Source organism: Bison bison, unplaced genomic scaffold, assembly GCF_000754665.1.
Source record: "Bison bison bison isolate TAMUID 2011002044 unplaced genomic scaffold, Bison_UMD1.0 scf7180017864143, whole genome shotgun sequence".
Taxonomy (NCBI): Eukaryota; Metazoa; Chordata; class Mammalia; order Artiodactyla; family Bovidae; genus Bison; species Bison bison.
This window is the reverse complement of record NW_011494715.1, coordinates 1817350-1829631: the sequence shown is the minus strand read 5'-3', so window position 1 is coordinate 1829631 and position 12282 is coordinate 1817350. Positions and strand designations below refer to the sequence as shown.

The window sequence follows — 12282 nt, the reverse complement described above, 5'->3', positions numbered from 1 at the left end:
AGATCAGTCCTGGGTGTTCATTGGAAGGACTGATGTTGAAGTTGAAACTCCAATACTTTGGCCACCTCATATGAAGAGTTGACTCATTGGAAAAGACCCTGATGCTGGGAGGGATTTTGGGCAGGAGGAGAAGGGGACGACAGAGGATGAGATGGCTGGATGGCATCACCAACTCGATGGACATGAGTTTGGGTAAACTCCGGGAGTTGGTGATGGACAGGGAGGCCTGGCGTGCTGCGATTCATGGGGTCACAAGGAATCGGACAAGACTGAGTGACTGAACTGAACTGAAAATTAATGGAAAGACATTCCATATTCATGGATTGAAATACTTAAAATTTTTAAGATGGCAATTATCAAGTGATCTACAGAGACAGTACAATCCTCATCAAAAGTCTATGGTCTTTTTGGGGGGGCAGAAATAGAAAAACTAGTCTTCTAATTCATATGTAACTGCAAGGGTCTCCAAGTATCCTAAACCATATTGAAAAAACTGGAGAAGGGAATGGCAAACCACTTCAATAGTCTTGCCTTTAGAAACCCTTGAGCAGTATGAATAGCCAAAAAAATGCGACACCAGATGAGTCACTGAGGTCAGTAGGTGTCCAATATGCTACTGGGAAAGAGCAGAGAAAGAGCTCCAGAAAGAATGAAGAAGCTGGGCCAAAGTGGAAACTATAGTCCATTGTGGATGTGCCTGATGCTGAAAGTAAAGTCTGATGTTGTAAAGATCAATACTGCATAGCAACCAAGAATGTTAGGTCCATGAATCAAGGTAAACTGGACTAGGAATTGGTGTACTAAAAATAAATGGGAATGGACAAATTCAATTCAGATGACCATTATATCTACTACTGTGGGCATGAAAGAAATGGAGTAGCTCTCATCGTCAACAAGAGTCCGAAATTCACTACTTTGGGTGAAATCTCAAAAACGACACAATGATCTCGGTTCATTTCCAGGCAAATCATTCAACATCAGAGTAATCCAAGTCTATGCCCCAACCACTAATGCCAAAGAAGCTGAAGTCGAACGGTTCTATAAAGGCCTATAAAACCTTCTAGAACTAACACCAAAAAAAAGATGTCCTTTTCATTAGAGAGGATTGGAATGCAATAGTAGGAAGTCAAGAAATACCTAGAGTAACAGGCACGTTTAGCCTTGGAGTACAAAATGGAGGGCAAAGGCGAACAGTATTTTGCCAAAATGCTCTGGTCATAGCAAACACTCTCTTCCAACAACACAAGAGAAGACTCTACACATGGATATTAACAAATGGTCAATACCAAAGTCAAATTGATTATATTCTTTGCAGCTGAAGATGGAGGCCCTCTATACAGTCAGCTAAAATAAGACCTGGAGCAGACTGTGGCTCAGATCATGAACTTCTTATTGAAAAATTCAGATTTAAACTGAAGGAAGGGAAAACCACTAGACTATTCAGGTATAACTTAAATCAAATCTCTTATAATTATACAACAGAGGTGATGAATAGATTCAAAAGATCAGATCTGACAGACAGAGTGCCTGAAGGACTATGGACAGAGGTTCTTAACACTGTACAGGAGGCAGTGACCAAAACCTTCCCCAAGAAAAAGAAATGCAAGAATGCCAAGTGATTGTCTGAGGAGGCCTTACAAATAGCTGAGAAAGGAAGAGAAGTGAAAGGCAAAGGAGAAAGGGAGAGATATACCCAACTGAATGCAGAGTTCTGGAGAATAGCAAGGAGAGATAAGAAGGCCTTCTTAAGTGAACAATGCAAAGAAATAGAGGAAAACCACAGGATGGGAAAGACTAGATATCTCTTCAAGAAAATTGGAGATACCAAGGAAATGTCTCATGCAAAGATGGGCACAATAAAGGACAGATACAGCAAGGATCTAACAGAAGCAGAAGATATTAAGAAGAGGTGGCAAGAATACACAGAAGAACTATACAAAAAAGATCTTAATGACCCACATAACCATGATGGTGTGGTCATTCACCTAGAGCCAGACATCCTGGAGTGTGAAGTCAAGTGGGCCTTAGGAAGCATTACTACAAACAAACCTAGTGGAGGTGATGGAATCCAGCTGAGCTATTTAAAATCCTAAAAGAGGATGCTATGAAAGTGCTGTACTCAATATCCCAGCATATTTGGAAAACTTAGCAGTGAGCACAAGACTGGAAAATGTCAGTTTTCATTTCATTGCCAAAAAAAGGCAATGCCAAAGAATGTTCAAACTTCCACACAAATTGTGCTCATTTCACAAGCTAGCAAAGTAATTCTCAAAACACTTTAAGCTAGGTTTCAACAGTACGTGAACTGAGAACTTCCAGAAGTACGAGTTGGATTTAGAAAAGGCAGCAGAACCAGAGATCAAACTGCCAACATCTATTGGATCATATAAAAAGCAAGAGAATTCCAGAAAAACATCTACTTCTGCTTCATTGACTACACTAAAGCCTTTGATTGTGTGGATCACAACAAACTGGAACATTCTTAAAGAGATAGGAATACCAAACCACCTTACCTGTCTCCTGAGAAACCTGTATGCAGGACAAGAGGAAACAGAACCAGACATCGAACAACAGACTGGTTCAAAACTGGGAAAGGAGTACATCAATGCTGTATATAGTCACCTTATTTAACTGCCATTTAGAGAACATTCTGTGAAATACTGGGCTGGATGAATCACAAGCTGGAATCAAGTCTACCGGGAAAAATACCAACAACCTCGGATATGCAGATCATACTACTCTAATGGCAGAAAGCGAAGAGGAAAGAGCCTCTTGGTGAAGGCGAAAGAGGAGAGTGAAAAAGCTGGCTTAAAACTCAACATTCAAAAAACTAAGATCATGGCATCCAGTCCCATCACTTCACGGCAAATAGATGGGGAAAAGTGCAAACTGTGTCAGATTTTATTTTCTTGGGCTCCAAAATCACTGCAGATGATGACCGCAGCCATGAAATCAAAAGATTCTTGCTCCTTGGAAGAAAAGCTATGACAAACGTAGACAGCATATTAAAAAGCAGACACATCACTTTGCTGACAAAGGTCTGTATAGTCAAAGCTATAGTTTTTCCAGCAGTCATGTACTCATGTGAGAGTTGGACCATAAAGAATTGATCCTTTTGAACTGTGGTGCTGGAGAAGACCCTTGAGAATCTGTTAGACTTCAAGGAGATCAAACCAGTCAATCCAAAAAGGAAATAAACCCTGAATATTCATTGGAAAGACTGATGGTGAAGCTGATGCTCCAATGCTTTGGCCACCTGATGCAAAGACCCAACTCATTGGAAAAGACCCTGATGCTGGGAAAGATTGAGGGCAAGAGGAGAAGGGGATGACAGAGGTTGAGATGGTTGGATGGCATCACTGACTCAATGGACATGAGTTTGAGCAGACTCCAAGAGACAATGAAAGACAGAGGAGCCTGGCTGCAGTTTATGGGGCTGCAAAGAGTCAGACAAGACTTGTGACTGAATGTAGTGAAAAAAAAAATTGGAGGACTCACATTTCCTGATTTCAAAACTTACTACACAGTTACAATAGTCAAAAAAAAATATAGTACTGGCCTAATAGAAATACAGCCTAAAACAGAATTGAAAATATAGAAATAAACCCAAATATCTATGCAAATTGAGTTTCGACAAGGGTGCCAAGACCATTCAGTGGAGAAGAACAGTCTCTTCAACCAACAGTGCTGCAAAACTGGATAACCTCATTCAAAACAATGAAGCTGGAACTCTACCTCACTCCATATATACATAAATTGACTCAAAATGGGTCAACAACCTACATTTAAGAGCCAAAATTATAAAATTCCTAGAAAAAAAATAGGGGCTTATATTTACAACCTTGGATTTGGCAATAGATTCTTAGGCTTGACACCAAAAGTATGAGAAAACAAAAGAAAAAAAATTAATTATACTAAATAAAAATTTAAAACTTTTTTGCATCAAAGAACATTATCCAAAATGTGAAAAGGCAATCTACAGAATGGGAGAAAATATTTGTAAATCATGTATCACATATAGAGTTAATACCTAGAATAAAGAATTCCTACAACTGAACAACAAAAACAAACAACCCAATTTAAAAATGAATAAAGGAATTGAAAAAAATACAAATCAAAACCACAATGCTATCACTTAACACCCATTGCTGCTGCTGCTGCTAAGTCGCTTCAGTCATGTCCGACTCTTCAGTCATGTCTGACTCTGTGCAAGCCCACCAGGCTCCCCCATCCCTGGGATTCTCCAGGCAAGAACACTGGAGTGGGTTGCCATTTCCTTCTCCAATGCATGAAAGTGGAAAGTGAAAGTGAAGTTGCTCAGTCATGTCTGACTCTTAGCGACCCCATGGACTGCAGCCCACCAGGCTCCTCCGTTCATGGGATTTTCCGGGCAACAGTACTGGAATGGGGTGCCATTGCCTTCTCCCTAACACCCATTAGGACAGCTTTAATTAAAAAAAAAAAAAGAGGAAATACAGGCATTAGCAATTTCGAGAAATAGTTGTTAATACAGCCACTATGGAAAAGTTTGGAGGTTCCTCAAAATGTTACAGCATTACCATGTGACTAGGCAACTCCACTCCTAGACATATACCCAAGAGAAATAAAGACATGCCCACGCAGAAACTTGTACACAAGTGTTTATAGTAGCATTAGTCGTAATAGCCAAAGGTGGAAATCAAAATGTCTAAATGTTCATTAATGGATGACTGGAAAAACAAATTGTCACACACACATACACACACACATTGGAATGTCATTCAGCCATAAAAAGGAGCAAAGTACTAATATATGCTGCATTTTGGATAAACCTTGAAAACATCTTAAGTAAAAGAAAAATCCACACAAAAGGACATGTGTTATATGATTCCTTTTACATGATATACCATAACAGGCAAATCCATAGATACAAAAAGATTAAAGGTTATCAGGGGATGGGAAGAGGTGGAATTGGGAGTAATTACTTGTGGGTGTTTCTATGGGGTGATGAAAACATTTTAAATTAGAGCTGGTGGTTGCACAATGTTGTAAATACACTTCGTTGATATTTTCAGTTGCTAAATCACATCCCACTCTGCAACTCCATGGACTGCAGCACACCAGGCTTCCCTGTCCTTCACTATCTCCTGGAGTTTGCTCAAATTCATGTCCATAGAGTTGGTGATATTATTGAACCATCTCATCCTCTGCCGCCCTCTTCTCCTTTGGCCTTCAATCTGTTCCAGCATAGGGGTCTTTCCAATGAGTTCATTCTTTGCATCAGGTGGCCAAAATACTAGAGCTTCAGCATCAGTCCTTCCAATGACTATCCAGGGTTGATTTCCTTGAGGATTGACTGGTTTGATCTGCTTGCAGTCCAACAGACTCTCAAGAGTCTTCTCCAACACCACAATTCAAAAGAACCAATTCTTCAGCACTCAGCCTTCTTTATAGTTCAACTTTCACATGCATATATGGCTACTGGAAAAACCATAGCTTTGACTATACTGATCTTTGTCAGCAAAGTGATGTCTTTGCTTTTTAATATGCTGTCTAGGTTTGACATACCTTTCCTTCCAAGGAGCAGCATTTTGTCAGAACTCTCTGCTATGACCCATCTATCTTGGGTGATCCTACATGGAATGGCTTATAGCTTCATTAAGTTACACAAGTCCCTTCATCACAAGGCTGTGACCCTTGAAGATGTGAATAAACTAAATACTACCAAACTGTATAAAGTGATTAATTGTATATCATGTACATTTCAACTAAAAAAAAACTTTATTTAGAAATAATAGAGCTTACTTTCTTAAAGAAATACATTTCAGACATTAATTTTTAGCCTTTACCTAAATAATTCCGTGAAGGGTAGTTACCAATTTCTTGAGCTCCTGCCACACATTCTACCCCAACAGCAGTCAAATTTTGATTCTTTTCCTGATGTTCTAACATTTAACGTAATCCGTATCCTTTCAGAGATATGAGTTTCCATTTACTTTTTCTTGTTCAGATACAGATAAGTACAACAAAGATTTCCATAGAACTCATAATTTTAAAAACTCAGTGAGAATTAAAATTTCTATGTAAAAGTTTTACTTTGCAGCTTCTTGAGTCTCTTGTCTTTGAGGGGGAGGCTCTTAAGTTCTGTTTTTCATGTTTTAAATTGCTCTAACAAAATTTAATGTCATTGGATAAATCAACACTCAACTCTCATTATTTCACTTTCTTATACAACTACATTTTATGCAAGTAATTGTATGAAATTAAGATTGAGAAGCAAAGGTTATATTCATAAACATGGATTTTAATGTCAACAAATAGCTTCAAGCTTTTTTCATCAGAAGAGGTAAAAATATTTAAGAGAAAACTGACAGAGAATAAAATATAAAAGAAGGTAAAACAGAAATCAAGTCAGAGCTATATATGATCAAAATTTCAAGCTTATTTCATAAAATTTAAGCCTACAGTCAAGTTTCTACTGAAAAAGAAAATTTTTATAGATTTAGGCAAAAATATACAACATAGAAGTAATACTTTTTTCAAACAAACCACCACATTTTGTAGCTGTGTGGTTGGTTCATCTTCATACAGCTAAGAAAAAACTTCTCGTGGAGATTTCTGGAGTACTAGAAACAAGTGGTTTCTATATACTAATTATTACAGCCTCTGGCTCATCAATAAAATTGCAAGTAAATCTTTACATGGCCTAAACACCAGTATGGTGTTACTGTTCACCACATTTTCTAGCTGTCAGTACACACAGAACACTTGGAAATACACAGACTCACCTTCTGTGGAGCTAAGATGTTCTTTAAACTTATCTACATAGTGGTTCCCAAGCAGGGGTAATTTTGTCCCCCCAGAGCCATTTGACAATGTCTAGGGATATTTTTAGTTATTACCTTTAGAGCTCTACTGCATTAGTATGTGGACTCCAGTGACGCCACCAAACCTTTTAAAACACACAGGACAGCCTCCCACAATAAAGAATCATCAGGACCAAATGTTGACTTTGAGATATCCTGAGCTGCATTAATGGGCTCATGCATTTGCATCCTAAAATCTGCACTACATGTTTTGTTCTGATGTCACAAGCTATAAATTTGATTTGTAACTGTAAGCCTTTGGCTAAATACTACAATCTCATGAAAAGAAGAGGTAAAAATATTTAAGAGAAAACGAACAGAGAATGAAATATAAAACTAAATAAAACAGAAATCAAGTCAGAGCTATGTATGACCAAAATTTAAAGATCTTGATAAATTCTCGATCTCTCCAACTTGTTAGTTTTAATTTGCATTGTAAACAGTACAGAACATGACTGAAAATTAAGGGGCAGTTCAGAGGTTCTTTGTATATCTGTGCCATGTAAATACTTTTTCACTAAAACAAAATTTAAAGAAATGACAAACTATTTAATTCTACATTCAGATTTCAACTTTCAGCACTGCATTTACCTTTGCTGACACATTAACTCTTCTTTGGAAGGAAGTAGGCATCAAACTATTTGTTCTTCCTGCTATTCCGAACTTGTTAGTACTAAAAAGCACTTAAAAAATAATACTATTTAGGATATCCTTAATTCCAAATCAGATTGCCCGAGAGCAAATGGACGACATCTATTACTTTTGTTAGTTTCTCAGAACTAAAAAAAGGGAAAAAAGATAATCAAGTGATCTTCAAATTTACACTTCAATTAATACTGGTCCCTAAAAGTCAGTTTAAAATAAAAATCAAGTTCCACAAAATAAATACACTGAAGCAACTATAATAGTAATAACCTTTATTTAAAATATTTGTTAATCTAGGAAAGCTCATTGTACATGAGCTTCCAACTAATTAGAGTCAAAACAAAGAAAATAAAACCAGAGAAAATCCTCTGTAGAAAAAATACAGAAGGAACATTTCTACATGTGAAAAAGCAGTAAGCAGTCTTAACATCTGAACATCCAAGTTTTAATTCCATCTCTCCTAGTGAACACTACTGTCAACCTTGAGATCTGACTTGTTCTTGTCATTCTTCACTGAGTAGATGAAATATGTTAAGGTGTCTTTTTCATTCACTGGAATAGACCTAAAGTGGCAACCAACTATCTATAAAGAAAAACAATTGAGGAAATTAAATTATAGATATTAATAGAATTTATAAACTAGGTAAAAAAAAACACTGTCATCAAAAGAAAATGTGTGGTAAGAGCTATTTCCTTTCAAAAATAAATTGTATTTAACAAAACACCAACAGGACAAAAGGCATATAAGAATAAGACGTTATGAACAAGAGATAGTTAGCCCACTCAATTAAGTATATATTAATCAGAATGTGCACTGCACTTTCTTTTAAATTTTATAGCTGAGACATAGATCAAGAATTAAATACTTTTACTTGTAAACTTCAAATATCAATGAAATAAAACAGAATGTTAAGAGTCCACATGCATCATATAATGGTTTATGGTTTTTCTTATGGAAAAAGAACCACCATTAAGTCAGAAAAGTTTTGGTACAATAGAAACAAACCAAGAATTATCTTACAAATATGTTTGCTACGACTTAACATTCATTCATTCATTGGAAATATTCTTTGTTAAGATTCCCTGAAATTTTTTCTGTATAAAAATTATGGATGAGAAATGAGAAGGGAAAGGATGTCCACTGAAGAATGTTTACCTGCCTTCTTGCCTTTTCATTCTGCTAGTGTAACACATGCACTGCAACTACCAGTAGAAGTATATTAGACTAAACCAGGGCACTGAAATGCGTATTTAGATTCTAGAAGATAAAACTTCTTAAAGAAAAAGGTAAGAGACTTACGGAGGCTGGTCACTCAACTCTGGAATTGTTTATAAATATCTGCATTTCTGACTAAGTTATAACACTCATACTATTTGGATTTCTCATTTCTAAATAAGAAAACAGATCTTTAAAAGAAGACCAGATTATCAAAAACATCAGGTTTGATTTCTGCATTTAAAAAAATGTACATTTAAAATAACCAGTTCTTAGGTTGTCATTTGTCCCAAAATAAGAGCACTTTCACTATGTATCTGTTTATATATCAACATATTAATAATTTATCATGGCAGGAAATATGTTTATGTTATATTAATGTACTATACAACTTGAAAAGGACTTGACCTTTTAAATCAAATTTAAAGAAAAATTAGATTGTTGTTGTCTAAACAAGAAGGAAAGAAGAAATTCTGGCTAAAGCTTTAATGTTAAAAAGCATTCTGCTAAAGAAGTGTACCTTCTATTCACCTATGTTATTCAATATGGATATTTTATAAAATGTTAGTTCTCTAAATTCAAGCTGAAGAATATAAGAAAACTGATTTACATATTTATTTATAGTCTGTCAAGTAGGTTAAGCATTTTTATTTTAAACATGATAGGAGTATAAACATATAGATCTATAGATATCTTAATATGACACACACATTTCTTGGCTCTATTATTTCCTGAGAACACAAGCACTCAACTTTTCAAAATTCACTGAAGGACTGCAAGTCCTATATTCAAGAACCTATAAGTAAAAGCTTGGATCAAAGTCTTTGCGTTTTCTAGTCATAAAAACAGGGATGCTTCACATAAAACAAACTAACATCAACAAGAACAAGTTCTGAAATAGTTAAATCAGCAAGTTACAGGAATACTGTTCAGAGGTTTATCTGTAAAATCTATTCCAACAAAAACTTCAAGAAAATTCTAACAAAGACATCAAAGCTTATTAATTTATTATTATGCCTCAATTAGGTGCTCAATAAGTGTTTACTGAGTAAAATAAAATTTTAAAAGAAACAGGTTTCTAGAGAGAGAATAAAAAAAACCTTTTACTTACTATTTCTGAAAATCAGTATTAGAAGATGCTTAGAAAACTGCATATAATCTACTGACTAATCATTATATAAAGGACTTTCCTAAGTGGTAGACAAACATTTCTAGACAACTAGATTCTTCCACAATAGATTTTATTAACTTTGATTTTTCTAACTAAAATGTATTGTTATATATACTAAATTAACATCATTAGCATTTAATGACTTTTTTTGTATTAAAGGTTAAATAGTTTAAAACTTATATATACCTCAACAAGCTGTGCTTTATTAAGTCCCGGTCTGGTTGGAAGTTTGAAGTGTCTTTTGTATCTCCTAAGTGTATTCACCTGTAATTGATATAAATCAACCTAGAAAAAATTAATGTATATGAGTTAGTTCATATCATTTGCTAATGACTAATATTTGCTATAAAAAACATTTCAACTTCAACACAGTGAAAATTTAATTCCATTATTTTAAAAGGCTTTTAAATAATAAAACTAAAAATGCATTAAACGCTTCAATATTTTGAGGATGATTATTAAAGACTGGGGACTATAAGAGTTGTCAATTGAGTAGGGAGGTTCAAGAGGAAGGGGACATATGTACACCTATGGCTGATTCATGTTGAAGTTTGACAGGAAACAACAAAATTCTGTAATTATCCTTCAATTAAAAAATAAGTAAATTCTTTAAAAAGTAAAAAAAAATTTATCAATCGAAGCCATAACAAGTCAAACTGCATAACTGCATGTTAACTGGCTATATTTAATTTTGCTTTCATTTTTAGAGTTTTCAAATGCTTCAAGTATTTTTAGAATTTGTTTGTATTTTTTAAATAAAACTTTCAGAAGTTTTACATTTAACTTACAAAGCTTTCACCTACCTCCGGAGTATCAATATCTTGAACAGGCGAATCTCCTCCATCATCATCACTCCCTTTTCTCTTTCTTCTGTTTCGCACACTCTGAATTAAGTTTTTATGATAATCACAAATGTAAAGATGTCTTGCCTGAAACAGAAAAGTTTCACAGACAACTTATGATTACAGGAAAATGTGTCTATGTATTAGTAAAATACATAGTTACGGTGAATTATTAAAAATATAAACATTAGTAACAGGCCATTATTAAGACAACGCACGTTTCTTGCTACTCTTAAGTCCTGAACCCAGTTAAAACATATCATGTCTAGCAATATTGTTAAAGAGGACTGGGGGGTGGGGTGGGGAGAAGTGCCAGTAATGGAAGGGAGAGAAGCAGAGAATGAGAAATTCCTACGCTCTGGATTCTGTCATCAAATTGCAGCGATGGTGAACTAGATTAGTTCAGCTTTGCCGGTTTTTTAAACAAGGGAAAAAAGATGCTGGCCACAATTTTGCTATTTGATAGTATTTTCTTTACTTAGAAGAGCATTTAAAAATATTAATACCATAGTGAATGCTTCCTAATCTAACTTAATACTCAAATTATAATCCAGACACAAAACCATCCACTTTTGACAAATAATTGATCTCACATCCTTACTAAATTCAAATTTGAATTATGAACTTTCCTGAGTATTAAATAAAAGCATTTATGTATAATACGTTTTTCCAACCAAAACAGTGTTAAATGATTCAAGTATACCTGGAAAGTTTCTCAAGAACAGAACTGAGGAACTAACTGAATAGGCAGAAAGTATCCCACATAAAGTTCTCAAAAACGTTAATTACATAGTTCTGAGAGTTGTACGGCAGCCTCTGAAATACTGGGTTTTATACATCAGCAGTTACTTCTTAAAAAAAAAAATTGAGGAGTGAGCTAACAGGCTTTCACATTAAACTTTGAGCTGAAGTGCAAGTTAAGAAGATGCAGGACGTGTGATGGTTCTCACATCTTGTGATTTATTACCGCTCCCCAGGGCTCGGAAAAGTGGAAACGGTCGTTTCTAAAAACCTCCTAGATGGTCAGAGGAACAGACCTGCGAAAGGACGAAGAAAGAAACCCTGATGGCTGCCAAACGGAGGGCTGCTAACCCGCAGCGGCTGCCCGCTCCCCAAGTCTTGAGCAGCTGCCCTAGATGATGACACGGCCGCGCGGCTCGCAGCCGGGGGTCCCCCACCCCGCACCCGCGGGACCCGAGACAGGGTCCTAGTCGCCCGCAGCGTCCGGTTCTGGCTGAACTCCACTCCTGGACCGGGGAAGCTACCCGCTCGGGCAGCAAAACAAAGAAGGTGCCTCAGTTCCAGAAGGAGCCGTGGGTTGCAGAACAGCTACTCTGGGTTCTCGGCGCGGCCGCCCCCTTTGTTTCACCACCGACCCCCTCAGAGGAGGAGTGGGGGCCCTACGGGGTGGGGGCGCGGGAGCGGGTCCGGGGGGCGCGAGACTGTTTACTGCGGACGGCGGGCCGAGTTGCAGCACTTTGTTGTTTGCTTCCTACTAGGGACCCCGGAACGGGCTCGCGAGGCACCCAGGTCTGGGGCTCCCGCACCCTCACCGACACGCGG

General features: G+C 36.6%; 1 protein-coding gene across 1 annotated transcript in view; it reads right to left on the bottom strand.

The window, feature by feature from the left end:
- Positions 1–7747: 7747 nt before the first annotated feature.
- SAP30 (Sin3A-associated protein, 30kDa) overlaps positions 7748–12282 on the bottom strand; it is a 5287-nt gene continuing 752 nt past the window's right edge. Inside the window, exons 3-8 of the mRNA XM_010840305.1 lie at positions 12124–12211; positions 11812–11966; positions 11670–11723; positions 10681–10806; positions 10064–10162; positions 7748–8073 (exon numbers count right to left, since the gene is read on the bottom strand). Of these exons, the coding sequence (XP_010838607.1) occupies positions 7951–8073; positions 10064–10162; positions 10681–10806; positions 11670–11723; positions 11812–11966; positions 12124–12211 (645 nt within the window). The 3' untranslated portion in view covers positions 7748–7950. The remainder of the gene's footprint in view (positions 8074–10063; positions 10163–10680; positions 10807–11669; positions 11724–11811; positions 11967–12123; positions 12212–12282) is intronic.